The 20,451-nt window shown below is 37.9% G+C and overlaps 1 protein-coding gene across 1 annotated transcript in view; it reads right to left on the reverse strand.

The window, feature by feature from the left end:
* LOC134528114 (pituitary homeobox homolog Ptx1) overlaps positions 1-20,451 on the reverse strand; it is a 204,037-nt gene that overhangs the window by 140,350 nt on the left and 43,236 nt on the right. Inside the window, exon 3 of the mRNA XM_063361392.1 lies at positions 986-1,093. Coding sequence (XP_063217462.1) covers positions 986-1,093 — 108 coding nt within the window. The remainder of the gene's footprint in view (positions 1-985; positions 1,094-20,451) is intronic.

The following is a 20,451-nucleotide window of genomic DNA, read 5'->3' on the forward strand; positions in this document are numbered from 1 at the left end:
TTCATTTCGTGTTATGCTAAAATTCAAATAATTATACCTTAGTGCTGCTTCTGTCATTGGTTCACTGTTAATCTGGAGGACTGAGGGCCAATTAGTGACCCTCACTCATAGAAGTGTCGAATCACAGGCCACCCAGTCGAGACGACTCACAAGTCAACAGCTAATGAACAGTTGGCATTTTCCCGAGTGCGTAGAGGATATTGGAGTCTATCCTGGAGGTCATTGAACCCGCGAATTTTTCCGGTCTCTAGCGATAACACTTGCGAAACTTGAAAATAATCTGTCTGTAACCTTACCTTCCTATGTTGCAGTGGTTTTGGTATTCTGATTTTCGCTTGTTTTTTTTTTTAATCCTAGAAAATGTTAGCGGTGGGTCCGGATGGTGTTGATGATGGTAGTGCTGGTGATGATGATGATTGTGATGGTGGTAGTGGCGGTGATGAATTTGATGACGATGGTGATGGTGATGATACTTTTGATGGTATTTGTGGTGGTGCTGCCTCTGATGATGATGATGGTGTAATGAGTACAGGCGCTATCGCCTCGCGGCCAAGGCGCGTTGAGGGCATACCAGGTGATACATTCCGAAGTTGTTATTCGTTGATTTCCCTAATTTTTGGGGAGGGGAAAACAGGTCATCCAATCTTGAACGGGTGTAAGAAAAAGTTGCCATAACTTACGAAAACTGCCGACCCCTGAAGCTCTCGCCTCTCGAGAGCCAGCACACTCTAAAAAAAAAATTTGTACTTTTACAAGGGAAATTCTTGGAAACCCTGTTGCCAAGGATATTTCTTGCAAAACTACAAGGCAGAGCCTTGCGAAATCGCACATCGTACAAAGCTCTGCCTTGTAGTTTTACATGTAATATCCTTGGCAACAGGGTTTCCAAGGATTCTCCTTGTAAAATATACAAAAATTTCTTTCAGTGCAGGTCCTCGGAGAGAGAGAGAGAGAGAGAGAGAGAGAGAGAGAGAGAGAGACTCACCCTTCCTGTCCCTCGTCCTGCTCCTGGCCGTGAAGGTGAGCTGCGAGTGGTCCATGGTCATGGTGTGCGCGTGCGAGTTGTCGCGGAAGTCACCCGTCTCCGCCCACACTGCAACACAAGGCGAGCGCCGCACGTGGAACCCAGTTCGTTTGCCCTCCAAGTGAAACATCCTTTAACAACCGGTGGCGCGAAGCTGGACTGCCAACTATCCGTCCGTCCGTCCGTCGACAAGCCGACCAGTTCACAACGATCCGCACGTCTATCACAATACTGTTTTTTTTTTTTTTTTTCACCTTTTGGATGCTGCCAACTGCCTAAAAAGCTTTTAAAAAAAAATATTGTAAAGGTTAATTACTTTGACGCTCATGTACGCTAAACACTTATGAATAATTCAACTATTTTTTTCGCTGTAATATTTATCTAAATATATTATTCAAATTACTGTAAATTAATAATTACACTTTAGTATTTCAATCAATGTTTGCTTCAAATAAAATAATTAAAGTGTTCAAAAACAAGTTAAGAACATAATAGTGGAGCAGCTGAACATAAGAAACAAACTTTCAGAAACTTTTGATGTTATAATTTCGTCTGTCCGTCCGTCGAAATGCAGCTCGGTAAGGTTTTGACCGACGGACGGATGGAAAATTTCGGGCCATCTAATCTGCTTCAAATCACGTGATCGACAGATCATTGTGAGTCGAACATAAGAGTTAACGCTCAGAGCGAACGAATTAGAGGGTAAAGAAAACTGTAAGATCCTTTGCCGAATTTTCGTCTGTTTTTCCGTTCAAATTGTGGATGCAGGCTACATTGCAAACCTCAATTGAGTACATTCCTATCAGATACCATATTACTCGCCGAAAAAAAACACCAGCAGCATCGCTCAACGGCATGTTTAAATCATGCCACACTCGGATTCTTTCTCACTCGCATACTTCCGAACTCCAACGCTTCCACACATTCTTATACACTCTCATACCTTTACACTCAGCTTCACGCTTGTATAATAATTGCACTTTTGTTCACGTGTTTCAAATATTTGTGTACCTAGCTGTAATGTGGTACACAAATACTCATGCAAAATTACAGATATTTGTACACTTGTACATTTACATGAAAAACAACTGTAGTGTAGTGTTCGCAGTAATACTGGGTTCGGATTCTTACCAGGAGCATTTATGTTCGTGTTGTCCCAGCACCTCCTATAGTTAAAGTTATTGGTAAAACCCTTCCCTGAATAGTTCTCCGGTATTAACTGCGGACATAATGAGCATAACAAAACAAAATAAAGTCCAATCATACAGAATTATTTCCTGTGGTGTAAAAAAAATATGGTTGATAAAATATAAAATTAATGCACGAATTTTCGTGAGGAATACTCTGTGTTATTTCGAAAAAACTTATTTCATACGTGCTACTCGGAGTATCGATACAAGACTGCCACCACGTCGTTTTGTTCGAATCAGCAGATACGACGGCGGGGTCAGAGCGTGCTGATTGTTGAGGGTTTTAAGGGTTGCCTCACGGTCCGTTAAGGAAGTATAACAGCTGTCGCTTGTTGCTCGACTCTTTAATTTTTCGGTAGTGTAGATGTCAGCAGGGTGGAGGGGTTACACTTTCCCCTTCAGTCAGCTGATGCAAGTGTCAGTTGTCTCTTGTCTGCCGGTAGGGCGCAACAGACTCTGTACTTGTTATTCTTTATTTACGTGAATATGTCTTTAAAATTGCTTCCATAATGGGAGGCAATTCAAAAAACGAATGATCACAAAATCGGGGGATAGGCCTAAAGTTTGGTGTTGCAGCTACATATCTATCATATCCATCCAAAATTTAATTACACCACTGGATAGCTTAAGGATTAGAGAATTCGTTACGCTAAGTAAGGACTGTGACGCATCGCGCGCGGTGGAGGGGGAAGCGCCGTCATTTTGAGGTCATTTTGCTGCGTTTCGAGATTTCCATTTAGTATAACTTTTGACTCGGAGAAGCTACGACGTTCGTTTGAGTTTCAATCGTCAGCTCTCGTCAAAATCTATCGATTGCACATATAAAAACCTACAATTAATCAAGTTGAATACCCCGGTAATTATTTGTTTACTTTATTTCTTTCCTGAACCCGACGAACGGAAATAGTTGCCATCACAAACAAAACATGGAAACCCGAAAAGACTCCTTATTGTTCAAACATGATTATAACATACATAAAATAGCGTGTTTTATATTTTGTATAGAAAATATTACCTGTTACCGAGGGCGTCTCCAGGGGGGAAAGGGGGGCATTTGCCCCCCCCCCCCCCCCCCCCAGAACCCTAGAGATTCAAAAAAATGTTTAAAAGCAAAAAAATACATACTTTTCCCGCAACTTGACCCCCCCCCCCCCCCCCAGGCCATCGGCTGCTGGCGACGCCCTTGCAGTGTTACGTAGACGTATTCACGTACAACACACGGCCGTGTCCATGACACAGCCACCACCCCCCCCCCCCTTCATTTTTTTTCATTCAGAGTCGGGGTCGCAGCGCGCGAGAGCCGAGACGTCTCTGTACCGGGAGTATCGTTGTCAGTTTACCCTCCCACCTGATTTACGGCGACCGCCGCGCCCGGGCAGAGAAAGAGAGAGAGAGAGAGAGAGAGAGAGAGAGAGGTGGAGGTGAGCTCGGAGAGCAGATAAAATGCCAGGCCTCGCGTGTGTGCCCTTCCAACCCCTCCCCCCTTATTTTTTTTTATTTTTTTATTTTTTTTTTTAACCTCTGCAAACAGTTTCGCGACCGCGTTTACAAGTCAAAACAGCAAGAGATGTTTGAACTGCGCGCCGCCGCCGACGACGACGTGACCTTGGCACGCATGTGCAAACTAACCTCGCATCTTCCCCCCCCCCTTTCACCTCTTGGTTTTGTAATACCACGAGAAATATATTGTAACTTTGTACAAAACATGGCTACAGTTAATTTTTTTTTTTTTATGTATGAAGTACGGTTTTTTTTTTCCTTCTTCGAGATAATACCGAGTATTTCTTACCAAAACTGGCGCATGCATCTTATGTTTCAATTGATGTTTCATTCTTCCAAGCACAATTATTTTAAAACCACGTAAAAAGAAAAAAATTAGAATATTCAACAATGTGTCTTTATTTTCTTGTATCATGCGCAGTTAATACATACTGGAAATATATTAAGGGAACGGTTTCAAAATAACTTAACTGGAACAACACAAAGCATAAATGCCCGGGTGAGAATCCGAAACCCGGTATTTCTGCTGACACTATTTTCATGCGCATCTTTATTATTTACAAATATCTGCGTTGGAAAGATACATTCCAAGGATTCCTCGCGAGATTAAGCTCGTGCATTTCACGCATTTCAGACGGACGTAGGGAGAGAGAGAATAGATACATCCAACACCTTCCTCTAAATGTTAATTTTATTAATAATTACAACGTGTGCAACTATCCGACAAAGGAAAGGAGTGAGGGATAGTTTCAGTAAGCGCTAAATAAATATAATCGACAATTTTGTACGAATTATTTTACTATTTTTATCATCTTTGCAAACATAGCAAGATATATATATTTTTAAATATTAATACAGATTTACAAAACGTTTTAAGTCAGCATAAGTATAAATATTTTTAAAAATTGGGTGCGTGGTCGCCGCGCTCGTTAGAAGTGAAACTTCACATTTTAATAATCGCCTTGTATTATAAAACATAACACACTGGGATACGAAAAAAATAGCTATTTCAAAAGTCTGTAAAAACTTTTACAATTATAGTAGTTTGGCTTCTGGGTTGTAGTCGTATCCAAGGCTGACGTTACGTTTCGGTCGACATTGCAGTCGCCATCGTCAGGGTGGATTTTCCTACTGACCGCACATACAGTAGGCGACTCAGTGGTCTTTACCGTTAAAACACTTCGCAGTTTATTTACGAAGAGTACTGTTTATAAATTATCCAGAGAGCTTTGTAAATTTACTGGTGTAAAATCTGAAATTTATTTAAAAAAAATTTATCTTGGAGTGTTAAAAAAATAGAAGTTTTTTTTAATTTCCACTAGAAAATCCATTCTTCCGACCATATGCTGTTTACCCTATGTTTAACAGGACACAGAATTAATTCTGAAGTTTCTACGAAGATCCACCTGTCCAGTTAGTGTTTGAGGTGTCTATTATTATCAGTAAAACAACCTACGCAGTGATGGCTGTCTTCACATTTGACATAATAAAGTGACGTAATGAATAAATATATGGATTGTGGTTGGAAAAAAAACACAATGTTGGTGGAAATTGCGTAGAAAAAAAATCAAAGAGTAGTTTTTTTCTTTAATGTAGACGTTATTGTATATGTAAAAGTGATTATTTTCGTATAAAAACGGTACACACATGCTTTCCGAACACACCTGGTATAAATGAGGGGCTCCAGAGCATAGTGGCATGGGCGTGTGTAGCTCAAAATGGGAGGAAGATATTTTTCGGAATTCAACCTAATTAATGAAGGTCAAAAATAAACATTACAAAAGAAAAAAAACACTTACTATACCTACATTTTTTTAAACAATAAATTGCGAAGATTAATTACAAAATTTCTAACAACAGCTCATCGCTCATACTTATTCACTTCCTCCCCCTTTGGACATGCTTTAAGCAGAAAATTTTGCAGGTTTGTGTTAACTAAATACGTACAATTTTTTTTTTGTTGGCATGGTAAACTAAAATCTGTAAAATTCTTATCCCGTTATGTTCAGGAGACCCCCAAACCTAAGTGTGAATATATATATATTCTTAAATAATTGTATAGATAATATTTATCAAACATACAATTAGTTATATCAGATAAACATTATATATTGGTTATACATACATTACAACATTCATTTAATATCTACACATGCATAAAATTTTATACAAACATAACGCAAAATTTCACCCGTAAAAAATTGTTATAATAACTAGCTCATAAAATTAAAAAAAAAAACATTACTTTATAAGCTTACGCGAAACAAAATTTTACAAAACACGCGTGATGGTATTGTTTCTTTTATTCCCCCTTTTACTAGGGGTGCTCGGAATGAGTGTTGGGTACATGGGCCAGAACACATACATAGCAGAGCTGATAGCGAGGCCTGGACCAAATATTTGCTCCCGGCCTCGTGAACGTCTCGAGGTAAACTTGCGGGGTTGCAGCGCACCGCGAGAACACTATGGCGGCGAGACACAGTGCACACCATATCTGCCCTCGCAACGTAGAAAGCCCTATCTCCGGAGAGCAAAATTTTATGGCGAAATAGGGGAAATCCCATTTTCTTCACCTGCATCTAAGTGTTGATACTTTAAAAAAGGGCTTTTGATGTGTAAAACTTGTTTTAACGTACGCAACTTTTTTTTGTAAACATAAGCTATTTTTAATTTTTTTTTAGAGGGAAAAATTGGATTTAGGGATTACATTTTAAAATTTGATTCTGCATCATACGGACTCGGAAAGTAGGCTATTCTTTTATCGAAAATGATCTCAAACCGGAGTAGGGCCAGTATAACTCTTCACTGTATTGGATTTAGGGACTTATGTATAATGTCGTTAAAATGTGTAGTTTTTTTTAGACAGATTCAGAAACGCTACAAAAAAATAATTTAGAAATAAGTTAGTCTTAGGGCCTTTAAATTCATCAGGGTAGAACTGGTCGGATCATTTTAAAATCCTTACTAAGCAAGACATTAAACTGCGTGGCTTCTCGTCCGAATACTTTGTCAATTGGAAAATTGAATGGCACGCTATGTTTTAGTTATTTTTTGGGTTATTATGGACAGCCTTGATTGTCAGTAGTATAACTTGGGCTCTTCGGGCACAGGATCCAGGGCGTGCAGTCTGAGCCGACAGCCATCTTCGACAACGTTACGGCCGCCATCTTGGATGGTATCATCTTTAAAAATGTTGAGTAAGGGATTGATTACGGCCTTAAAATCGTTCCTGATATATTATAGCCAAACAAAGAATTTATTATTGCAAAATAAGATATTATTTTTTACAGGATAACGAACATCAGCTAGATAGGCCTTTATACGTTCTGTCGTGTTGTCAAGCGTTAATAACGTTGAGCGATTTTGCTAGCCCTTCGCCTGAAAATCCACTTATTGCCAACAAGTGTCGCACTGTGGGACCGAGACTTGCCTAGTCATGGGTCTAGTGATGTGGGATGATAAGTGCGACGGTGGCTGGTGCTTCCAGCGCGGTGTCGTCTCTAAGCGCAAGGCTCTGAACTAGTTGTGAATGGGACCACTCTGAGATCTGAGCGATAACCATAACATTACAGTGAAGATAAAGATGTAATATAAGTCTCTTGAGTGCTTGCAAGATTGTACCGGATGTTTCATGCCTAAAAATTTACTCTGAAAACACCCGTAATAGCCATTTTCACTGTTGTAAAAGTACAGTTTAAAAACTAAATACGGAAAAATAACTACCCGCCTACCCTCAAAGTTTTTTTTTTTTTAATGCGTTTCGTAAACCGACACTACTCGGATATTTCGAGCAGTTTAAATTTTTTTTTCTGAAGCTCTGCGCGCCGTATGTGTGGCCGGGTAGACGGGGGTCTTAAGAGGGAGCTACACATGCGTGCAACCCGACTCCTCGTGGAAGTGGGCGGGGCAATCGGGTGGTAAGGTGGTGGGGGGTGGGCGTGTCGTTTTCTCCGGCGGCGGAGCGCTGTGAAGCCGGGAGGAAAAACAACCCGCGCGCTGTCTGTCGGCGAAATTTGTCACCGCGGGCGACGAACCCTGCTTAATGCGAGCCCCCCCTCCCCCTCCCCTCATGTTCGCTAATTGCCACTTCCTGTCGGCGTCCTGTGCTTGACGCCCCGCCCTCCACACACCTTCAGTGGTGGAGGGGGGGGGGGAGGAGTTGAAGACCCTGCCACACGCCGTCACACTTCCGCCTCTAACACTTTACCTTCTGGTTGGTCGAATTAACGCTTCCAGTGTTAAGACGACACCGGAAACGTCACTTATGTGCCCAAACTTACCTGCACGAAAAAATGTATTTTTTGACGTGACAATAAACTGTCTAATAAATAGATGAACGCCGGCTGCACGCACGAAAAAGTGTCCCGTTGCGCTTTGTCCCGTTACGCTCATTGTACGCTTGCGCCGCATCTCTCTTCCACTCGATTGGAACAACCATCGATTTGACTTTTACGAGGCACATTAAACTTGAAACACTCCCTTTCGTTTCCTACTTTTCCTGTCATCGTCCTATCATTAAGAGAATAACACAGATTGGAAGAAGTTAAATAGCAAACATGTATAAAAGTTATAAGTTAAAATAATCTCTTCGTTAAAGTAATAAACATTTTTGAATCAATGAGTGCAAATAAAAGTAAATTTATCAATGAAATTGTAGATTTCATTTCACTCCTTCTTTGTATCCATACAAAATAGTTATAATTAAATAAAAATGATTCAATTTTATTCATAAAAGTATGCAATAATTTCATCAATGTTTTGTTTTGACGTTGTCACGTTAAACTATCGTCCGTAAACCGACTTTACAGACAACCATTTTTTTTCTTTCCATTTAATAAGTATCCTTTGCCAAGAAATAGTCTGAATACTAAAAAAAATATATTGTAACTTTGTATAACACATGGCTATGGTTATTATTGCATGTATGAAATACGTTTTTTTCGAGTGAATACTGAGTGTTTCTCACGAAAATTGGCACACAATTGTATACTTTTATTGATGTTTCTTTCAAACATAAGTTTTTTAAAACCATTTAAGATATTGGGTTTTATTTTGTTTAATTAGGTATGCTTATGAACGCACGCAGTTAATACTGGGAAGCTATTCAGGGAACGGTTTGAAAATAACTTTAACTAGTGAAGTTTAAGTGGCAATACAAAAGCATAAATTCCCAGGTAATAATCCGAACCCAGTATTACTGGTTTTTTTAGTCATACGGTTGTTTTCATGTAAATGTACTAATTATTTACAAGTATCTGTAATTTGACATGAATATTTAAGTTTCATTTACAAAAAAAAATTATTGTGGGGCCAGTTTCACAAACGTACAAGTCTTGTAATAAATAAGAGATAATAATTTGAATCACAAGTACCCTAGTTTTGAACAAATGTTTCATATATCTTTGAAATAAAATTATTTGTCAGTACTAAACGTTTTCCGTCACATTTGTCCGTAAGAAGAGTTAAAAATGTGTCACCAAAAGTGTTTGTTCCTAAAAAGATACAAAACTTATCATCAAATTAAATAATGTGTACTACGTTTATATGGGTAGAGTGAGAGATGTCAAAACTCTCTGAACTTAAAATGAAATTCTTATCCTCACAAAAATAATAAATCACAGGAACAATCTTTTGAATCTTTTTCAAGTTCTTTAACGAATTAAAGAAATAATTTTGGAAATAAACACATTACTAACGTGCCATTGTAATCTAAATTGCACCAAAGACTGGGCCTACACTCGTGATTTTTTGTGGCTAAATAAAAAACCAAAAATTGTTTGCTTCTTATGCATAGGCTATAAATTCACATCATATCTCGCTTAACCATAAAAAAGAATATACTATTTAATTTTCGCATTCTTATTAAATAAGCAATACAGTTATAAGTTGCCTACTTTATTCATAAATATGTGCTACATAACGTAATTAACCTATCATTACCTCACGTATCTTATGACATCTTACCTAGTAAACATTAACTAGACTATATCTCTATGCAAATCAAAGGTTATTTTTCAGTTGTTAATCTAACAGTTTTTCAAGTCTTGAAGAATAACTTTACAGTATGCAGAGTGTCAGAAATAAATCCACGCTATTTATAAACTTTTCAATATATCTGGGCGGGCGAGCAGTTCTATTTCCATATTTCGTTTTAAACTGTATTTTTATAAGAGTGAAAATGGCTAAAACTTATGTTTTTAGAATGAATTTTATGTATGAAACTTCCGGTAGATATTCTTAAAAGCACTCAAAGCGACTTGCAATACACCTTTATCTTCATTTCTCCGCCGTATAATGTTATGGCTACCGCTCAAATCTCGTAGTTGCCCTATGCGCAACATAGCGCTTAGAGGCGATATCGTGCTAGAAGCACCAGGAAGCGCCGACCATATCACCCCGCCTCCGGCCTTTTTTCTCACGCTGTCAAATTTTTGTCTCGAATTAAATTTGAAAACATAGGATAGAATATGGGTTTCAATTTCGCAATATATATTTTTTTGTTAGAATTACCTAAATCGTGTTTTTTTTTTTAAATCTTGTCATAGTATCGAAGTGTGTTATCGGACTGAGCCAAATCAAACTTGTTGAATTTTGTCATATTTTAAAATGAAAATAATTGTAAGATTTTGGTTCATTTCCTAATTTTTTTTAAACTATAAATGATTAAATCACATCGATACTCGTTGCATAAGACGGAGCTGCATTGTTTGCCAAAATCATTTGGCCTTTTATTATTATTTGTTTTTCTTTTGCGGCGCGCTTCTATGGTTTGGGGCGATCGTCGACGATGCGCGACCGTTTGCGAAAAAAAATAAAGGAAAAAAAAAACAGCTGCTGCTGCTGTGTGGAGTAGGGTTCGTCGGCAGATTTCGAGGGATTGCCAGCGGGCGGGTGTTGGGGGGGGGGGGGGGGCAAGACCCGGGAACAAAAACCCTCGCGTGGAAAACAAGCTTCATTCCCCCGCACATCGACACCCTGCTACCCCCTCTCCCTTTCCACGTGGTCCCGTCGCAGGTCGTGCGAGAATAATGTGACGTCACAATCATCCACCCCACCCCCCCATCATTTTTTCCCCCCAAAGCTGTGGGAACAACAGCCTGTGCACTTCGGGACCCAGGGGCCCCACCACGCGCAAGATTCATTCATGATGATTCACTCGGGGAAACTCGCCAAGTACGATGGTGACCAGGAGGTGATTTCGTATGTCATTCAGCAACTGCGAATTCTTTTTTACATGCTTTATATTAGCTTCACCTGTATGTTTGTCTGTCCGTCTGTAACTCTTTCGACTAAGTTTTCTTTTCTTGCAAAGCACATACTTTTACCAGTTTCAATTGTTCCTTCCTCTGTGCTAGCCTTTCAGCTTGCTTAACTATTTTTACATGTTACATGTTACATGCTTTATATTAGCTTCACCTGTATGTTGTTTGTCTGTCCGTCTGTAACTCTTTCGACTAAGAGTGAGTGGCCCATCACTGTAAAGTGTCCCACCAATTTCATTACGTTCGTTAGCCGAGTGGTCTCAGGCGCGCGATTTCTGTGGAGTCAGCTTTCGGATTCAGTGATCGTGGGCTCTACTCCCGGCCACGCCGAAAAAAAAAAGATTTTTTTTTCGGTAAATTCTAAGATTATATCCATACATCTAACTGTAAATGTTTCGGAGAGACTTTACTATTTCTTTGTGACGTTGCAACTCCAAATAGTTATCTCAGATGGTAATAGGTAGTGTCGGTAACTCATTTCCCTATGATAATTATACATAAATATAGTTTAAAAAACTAAAAAAAAAACATGCTTTTAAAGAATATCAAACTAAAAAGTTAAAAATAAATATAGTTTAAATAACTAAAAAAACATGCTTTTAAAGAATATCAAACTAAAAAGTTAAAAATAAATATAGTTTAAAAAACTAAAGAAACATGCTTTTAAAGATTATCAAACTAAAAAGGAAAAAATAATTTTAAAATTTAATTTATGACAATAGTATATAAGCAATACTAGTATAAATGAGAAAAAAGCATGGGGCGCTTAATATACAAAAAATATGGCACAAAGCGCCTCAAGCTTTTTTCTCATTTATACTAGTATTGCTTATATACTATTGTCATAAATTAAATTTTAAAATTATTTTTTCCTTTTTAGTTTGATAATCTTTAAAAGCATGTTTCTTTAGTTTTTTAAACTATATTTATTAGTTATGCAACATCTTAGCTCTCGGTACACGGCTTTCGGTAGGAATGATTTCGTGAATGGACTGGAACGGAAACGTGTTACCACGGTACTACTACCATCTGCGGCGAAACGGCGCGAACCATAGTTCACAAAGCTAAAAGAAAACTTTATAATATTAACTATTTAATAAATTTAACGATATGGGCAGGTCCAAAGCCGGGTTTAGTATTTTATCCAATAATTTTTCGCTTTTATCGGAGCCGTTACATAGATAGTTGAAAACTTCGGTCTGCCGATTGAATGATTCGATATTCGACGTAAATCTTCCGGTAGCGAATTCTTGCGAAGGGCGCGGAAACTAAACGTGATTCGCGTCCATATTTAGTTGTAAACACAATTTCCGTATATTTACTACGCTTGGCATTATTTTAAATATTTCTATGTTAATTTTCGTGTCGGAGTTTCGTATTATAAGTTATTTGCAACATGAGTACGAAGAATTGGCTCGTTACCGAGGTTAAAAGTTTACGTATCACTGGCGAGTACTGAAAAACTGGTTGACAATATTTTTATTAATGAAATGGTTGTAATGATGGCTTTCTTATATTCTTCCTAGCGAGCTACTTTCAAGTTAGAAAAAAAATTGGTTGTCTGTAAAGTCGGTTTACGGACGATAGTTTAACGTGTCAACGTCAAAACCACACTACCACGAGACCATATTGAGAATAATTGTTTCAGATGGTATAAATTAATAATATTCCACGCACGATATTTGTTTGAATTTCTTTTAACTAGCATATTCTCTGTTGGACTCGAAATATTTACACGCTCGTGGGCTCATAACTATAATACGGTGTGTGATTTAGTTGATCAAATAATAACTTATGACAAATAATTACCAATGTAAAACTAAAGCGTGAAAAGTATCATACCAGCAATAAATATTTAGTTACACAGCTAAAACGATACTTTTACAACACTGTTTAAATATACTGATTTACACTAGTAATTAAAATAATGCGTACTTGTAAGAACGCCATTTCCTTGCGAATATACAAAAAAAGGGACATCCGTAGTGGGACAATTTTTCGTGCGTGCAGCCAGCGTTCATCGATTTATTAGACGTTGTCACGTCAAAAACTGCCAGGATTAGCCTTTATACGGTTCGTTTTGTTTTAGCCAGTTAGGCCTACTAACCAACGTGACTTCAACTTTATAACATTTACTCAATGCTGTCATTTATGCCTCACAAAATATTTCAGATCGAATTATTCATACTTCCTGTTTAAATGAAAACGGCCATTAATTTCTTATTCCTAGCTATCGTGGTTTCTCGGTTTTGAGCCGTTTAAATGAATTCTATCGTCCTTGATAAAATACGAAAATAAAAACAGCCATAGTCTACTATTTGAAAAAAAAAAGTGAGAGCGAGTCTACTCGCCAGTAATGAGTAAACATCTAACCTCGGTAACGAACAAGTTCACGTGACACTCACGTAACTCTTCAGGGACGCATTTCCGTTCCATTCACGAAATTACTATTACAAGAAGCCGTGTAACAGGAGTAGGTACTCGAGCTAATATGTTCACACATCAAAATACCTTTTTTTTAATGGTACACCACGTGCGAAGTAAAAAAAAAAGATTAGGCCTAACCGACAATCCTTTTAGAAGATTTTTTTAGCCAACTTGCAAAATAATTCGAAAAAAATATTTAAACTCATTTTTCTCACCACATAAAAGAAATACAAACTACATAGTTTCGTTAAAAGGACAACTTATTGTGTTTCCGTTTGTAAACACGTGAAGGAAGCCCTATTTCCCACCCCCCACCCCCCGTGCTAGAAACTTGGAGCCTCTGCGCAGGTCACATGTGTTCGCCCGTCGCTGCTCAAGGGGTAGTGAAAATACATAAGGTTGTGGGGGGGGGGGAGGGACGGTTAGGGGACAGGGGGCGAAGATTTGGTGGGCTAATCTTCCCCGTAGGGCGAGGGAGTCGTCGCCCTTCCAGCTGTAGCGTAATTTATCAGCAGGAGGACCGCAAGTCATCAAGGGCACGCACACCCCTTCCTATGCCGCTCTGGGGGTTTGTCTGGGTGGCTGGAGGGGAGATAGGGGTGTGATCGTCGAACAACCAACCCACCCTCGCACTACAGCGTGTCTCGGCCAGTTTTTTTTTTTTTTTTTTTTTTTTTTTGCGGTGTGCAAATGCACGATATCGGCCATTAGCGCTGTCCTTGTTCCGTTTTGCTATGTTGCCAGATATGCACCATAGAGCACAAACGTCTTGGACACAATACTTTATAATGATATGATAAACCCAGTAAAGAAAGATTAATATTTTCAACATATAAATATGTGGAAATATAGTTTTTTTGGCCTTAAAATATCTTTAAATAGTTACTTGAAATGCCTTCTTTTAAATGGGGACTACGAACCCGATGTTATTTTATGATAAGTCAAAAGTTATCCAGCAAGTATTTAATAAAACTTAATTAAATTATTTGTTAGCCTGAATGTAACAGCATACTATATCTGATAGAACAGTGGATTTATAAAGTCTTATTAATTATGTCTGAATGTACTTTTTTGTGTGTGTTGTTTAGTCCTAGTCCACAGTGCTTTAACACAATAACTCATTGCAAATGTTTCTCTCGTACATACTGCTAACAAATTATATCTTAATTTTTAGTTTTGGACTTTTAGACTCCAGACAGGTAAGCCCACTCTGCAGACAGTAAATAAATCTAAACCAAAGGTAGCTGATAACCCAAACAAAATGGTGCAGCAGCGAATAAATGTCTCCGAAAACGTGGCGTAATTTACGTCGAATATATTTAGTAATTACAGTTCAAGAGAAGCCAGGCGCTTCAAGATAAAATTTACGAGTGTGAAAATTTTTTATGTGTGTTCCGTCATCTCGGCCAGATAAAGAATTGACGTTTTCGAGTAACGATGACATATCTTTTCGCGTCTGCTATCTGTGTATAATTCTAGCGTGTATGTCTAGTCTTGACTCATCGTATCGTTGGGTAAATTTTCTGTTACAATCGTGTCAAGTAAAGTGCCATAAACTCTGTCATTTAGTACCTTTTAAGTTTTTACTAATAAATAACTATACTCAAAATGGGATATGCTTTTGGTAGTAACGGGGTACAGAATATCTTTTATTTTCACAGATTGTGTATTGTTTTAGCTCCGAAATTGACAAATGAGTTTAAATATTATTATGAATCGTTGCACGAAAACGCATAAACCATATCTTTCCAGGCTTTCGTGTATTGTAACACACTAACAATACTCATTAACAAGCTCTAGGTTGTAATAATTGATTGCCTAACACGATTTTCTTAGGCATAAGCTACTCAGACATTTATGTTACATGTAAACAAAAAAAAGTCTGTAGAATTTTTTTTATTTTGTTCTAAATTGCGCTTTTTATTGTTAATATACTAGATAAGACCGTCTTAGGTTTTCTCACTAACAAACACATTTCAGTCGCCACTAATTATTCACTCGCCAATGTTTTTATATTTTAGGATTTAATTTTATTATAAGTCTCATTTTTTATCTGTGCTCATTTCTCGTAGATGGAGATATTTAAACAAACTTAATCCAGATAATTCTGCCCCGAATTACGATTTCAACCGCAAATTCAGGCGTCATATTTCTGGCAATATATGTGCATTAATTTATTTGTGTAATGTTATGTCAATGGTCAAGTGTCACCAAGGATTGTCAAAGCTGCTTTTAAAGAAAATATATTAGTTAAACGAGCCTAGAATGTTACCAATGTGTTGTTTTAGAGCAATTCACGTAGCCCAATGCATTTCCAGTAGATAGTATTGAAACATAACAAAATAACCGATGGTAAAACTATAAAACTTTAATGATGTAAGTTATAAGGATAAAAATAAGATAACTTATATAATGAAATTTAATCTGGTAAACAGTATTATCAATTCTGCCCTAATAATATATTTATCTAGAAATGCAGATCAAGTGAATTAAGCACTGCTGATTTTAATTTCAAAATATCAACATATTCTGTTTTTTATTTTATTTCAAGCAAAGCTTCGCAGCTGAAACGCAAGGAGCGCAAAAAGGAACGCCCGTAAAGTAGATTGGAGGGGGGGGGGAGAAGTGGGGAAGGGGGACTTAGCCCGAATGGCGAAGGCTTGTGAAGTACAGCACAGAGTTATCTAAATAACTGGAACTCATTTGAGGTAAGCCGGTAATATGAGTTTCGGGAATAAGATCGTAGTGTGTGTAAGGGGTTAGAGAGAAAAGGGGTTGGTCCCCTTGGGTGGGTTGTTCGTTGTGGAAGGGGGAGGGGGGCAAGGGGTCGGAAGGAAATGACCCTCGGAAGGGGTGCAAAAGCGGAATAATTTGCTGGCAGCGAACCGTAATAGGAGGCACTAAATAAGCCCGTGCGGGCAGGGGGTAGCACCGCAGGGATGAAGGAACCCACCCCCCTCTTCCAGGCTTGCCCCCTTCTACTTTCCCCAGTTTTTTTATCCTCCGTCGTAGCGAGTGTAAGGGTGCGTGGCGCCCTTATTTTGTCGCCCTGTGTCCGCGGAGGCATTCGCCATCCCTCACAGCTCATACGTGAAATGCTCTCCCCCTCCCTTCTTTTAATCTCTGAGTGACGCTGCGTGCAGGGAGAACTAGTGCGATCCCTCGTGAGTTGTGATCTATTTTTATTTTATTTTTAAATTCTGCAGGAACCCTTAAAAAAAATATTGATAATCCGTACGCTGAAAAATGTTTACCGCTAAATTCGTTTTGCTAAATGTTTTTTGTTGTGATAAGAATATTTATTATGGTTGTATGATTTGACTACTCGTTGGGTGCTATAACATGGCTTATTTATCGACAAAACCGTTCCAAGGTCGCAACTATTAGGTCAGGGCTCTTTTTGCTCCAAGATATTGGCTGCATAGACGTGAGAATTAGAAGTTTGATGGGTGATTCTTAATCACTAGTGTTTCGTAGATGTACAAAAAATCCTGCGCAAAAATTAATACACATATTTTTTTAATTAAAATTTGCCATTAAAAGCAGGTTTGAAAATATTTTAAAAATCAAGGTTACATTCATAGCTAAATAAGTATAATCTCTTCTCTAAATATTATAAAACAAAGTCACTATCCGCGTCAGTCTGTTTATCCGCTTACTTGTTCTAAACTACTCATTAGATATAGAGAATTTCTTCCGGAAGGTTAATGTGTATAAAACATTCATATTAAATTTAGAGAAAGTTAAGAAACCTCGATGTTTTGTAATCAAGTCGTAAAATGTTGCAGGTAAGGGCTCTTGCATGGCTTACGCTGACTCATACATGACTCATGCAACAATGTACTTCAGAACTGTAGATCTTAAAAAAAAATTTGTTGTCTGTAAAGTCGGTTTACGGACGATAGTTTAACGTGACAACGTCATAACAAAACATTGATGAAATGATTGAATACTTTTATGAATAAAATTGAATCATTTTTATTTTAATAAGGAAATAATAAATACTTGAAATTATAATAGTAATCAGATTTTTTAAATGCAAGAATGATTAACCTTTATTGCCGAAATTGTTGTTGTAATAAGCAATGTAAACCACATTAACTTTTCACTTCACTTTATAAACAGTCGACGAAACAGTTCACGTGTAGATGACTTGTAATTAATTTTAAGAACTGATGTTTAGCTATATAGTTTAAATATAATTATGAACAAGTTTTCATATAAATAAACTGTAATCAAATATCTATCATCAATTATATGAATCACCATAATTTTTTAGTCAATTGTAACATAACCTATTATTACTGCACTCGCCGACAGATGCTACTTTTTTTTAATAATAAAAGAATAAATACTTGAAATTATACTTACTAGTAATCAGATTTTTAAAATGCAAGAATAATTAACCTTTATTGCCGAAATTGTTGTTGTAATAAGCAATGAAAACCACAGATTAAAATTCGTCGAGAATATTTTACGTTTTTATGTCTTCCAGTGCTCAAAATGATATGCAATTGTGACCCCGGGCACGAAATTTTATTTATAATTCATTAATAATGACGCCCCTCACGATAAACAAAGGAAAATATGTATTAACGAGTACCTGGTTCCCGTGGAAAGGGATAGATAGCGCGATTCGTTCGGTTCGCGTCCGTCACCGTAGATGGAAGCACCGTAGGGGAATAATATTATTTCGTTTTTATAATACGATTTTATAACAAATACGCTTCCCAAATACACCAAACTTATTTATAATGTGTTACAATATTTTTTAAAACATTGTGCAAAAGATCCCGGGTGTAATTTAAATTATTATGTGTAACTGTAAAACACCATTGTTCGTACAAAAACGTATTTGAAATTCAACATATCTTTTAAATAACCGTACCGATTGTGCTGAAAATCGGTGGACTATCGTTAAATTACATAATATTAATAATTCAAACGACGAAAACATGATTAAAAAGTCAAATCGATGGTTGTTCCAATCGAGTGGAAGATGCGGCGCAAGTGTACAATGTGCGTAACGGGACACTTTTTCGTGCGTGCAGCCAGCGTTCATCGATTTATTAGATGTTGTCACGTCAAAAAAGCGTACAGAAAAGTCCACGATAGCAAAATTCGGTCGTCTAAGGATGACCCAATGTAAACATTTTTATCTTTCAAAATTGGTTAAAAAATTATTGAGTTATTTCAGAGGCTATTTTGACCGGCATAGTATTAATCCTAACAATTAGATACGTTAGTTACCGTAGCCATTTACTTAAGATTAGAATTGACATTTATTTACACAATGCCATATGCGATCCATGAACCCGTTCTATAAAAGCGCGACATTATTTAAATGGTACGATATCATTTTGGACGGTTTATCTGTTATATCTTACTAATTTATGGATGAAGTTAGGTAGATGAGTAGAATTTAGATGTTGTCAGCACATTGTACGTGCATTTGGTTTTTCTGTTAATTTATCAAAAATGATTTAGGTTACGTTTTGTGCTTTCAACACACCATGGTGTTTTTCAAATAAACTTTTAATACAATTTTTTAAATTAAGATAGTGATGATTAAGAAATTATTTTGTTTTGTATTTTAAGGCTCAAACACACGTTATTCTTGTTATACCTACTTATCAGAACTTTTTTATCAAATGTAAATTTTGCCTTATTAGTAGAGAGCATCCGTGAGAAGCTGTGGCGGATCGCTAGTCTAATGTAAACTTATGTTTATGTTGTCCTTCACGACTTGTTGACAAGGACTTTAACGCTATTAAAACTCAACGACACATTTCAGGGAATTTTGTGGAAGGAAATGACTATGCCTTATCGTAAAGAACCATATTAGGATTTCCCGAGATTATTCCGGAATGTTGTGGAAAAAAGGCTATATATTACTTATAATCTGGAACCATCTCAGGATTGCATTTGTGTCATTGCGGAATGTTACGGAAAAGCAACAATGTCCTATGGAAACGAACCATCTCAGGATTGCCAAGGTTATTCCAGAATATTACGCTAAAACAACTATGACACACGCCAAAGAACCATCTAAATATTGCCAAAGGTTCTTCCGGAATATTATAAAAAAACTGCCATGACTTAAGGTAAGAATAATTCTCAGTATTTCCTGGGGTTATTCAGGAATATTATTAAGAAAAAAAACGGCTTTAACCTATGATAAGGAACCATCTCTGTATTGCCTGCGTTTGTTACCAAAACGACATTTCATACCAAATTTAGACGTTGCAAACTTTCACTTCTGACCTACCCGGGACACGAACGCAGAGTGCCTTGCGCCGAAAGCCTGCGTGCATCGGACTGCTCTACCTCGCCTCGTTGGTGCTTCATGATTTCACAAAACATTTGGGGATCTTCTAGTGCCTCGTTCTGGCCGTTCGTTCGGCGAGACAGTTTCACAGACGGACATCCTGCCTAGTGCATCAAAGTAAAGCTACCAGTGGCGGTCTCAAGGGAAAGGTGAAGGAAATAGAAGTTTTGAAAAGAAAAAAAAAATTGCAAAATATCAGTGAAGACAGCACATAAACTGTGTGAGAAGCCACTTCACCTACGGGTACTACTGGAGGTCCATATGCCAGTTTGTTATTGTAAATCTAATTACACGTGTTCATATTTTATTTTATCAAGTCCCCTATTCCCCCCAAAAAAACCACAACAAAAAAAATTCTGTGTCCACCACGTCAAACCACCCTCACATCAAGAAATCTGAAGGCGTAGTCACGTATGGCATGGGCAGAGTTGTAAAAACAATACGGAACATTTTTTTTTTTTTTTTGCCTCGGTTGCCTTGTGGCCGCTGCAAGTCACCGGCTGTTCGCGGGTTTCCCGACTCGTACTCCGACACTCGCCGCGCAGGGAAGTAATTAATCTTGGCCGTCGTCGGGGAGGCTGGGCCGAGAAACACCCGTCCGGAACACCAGCTAGGGTGTGGGGCGTCCGCCCTTCATTGCAGGAGACACGAGACTGGAGTCTCTGGATCCAGGGTGCGGCTCCAGCGCCGGGCCAGACCGGCGACCGCCCCAGCCCTCTC

This window comes from Bacillus rossius, chromosome 1 (genome assembly GCF_032445375.1).
Source record: "Bacillus rossius redtenbacheri isolate Brsri chromosome 1, Brsri_v3, whole genome shotgun sequence".
Lineage (NCBI taxonomy): Eukaryota > Metazoa > Arthropoda > Insecta > Phasmatodea > Bacillidae > Bacillus > Bacillus rossius.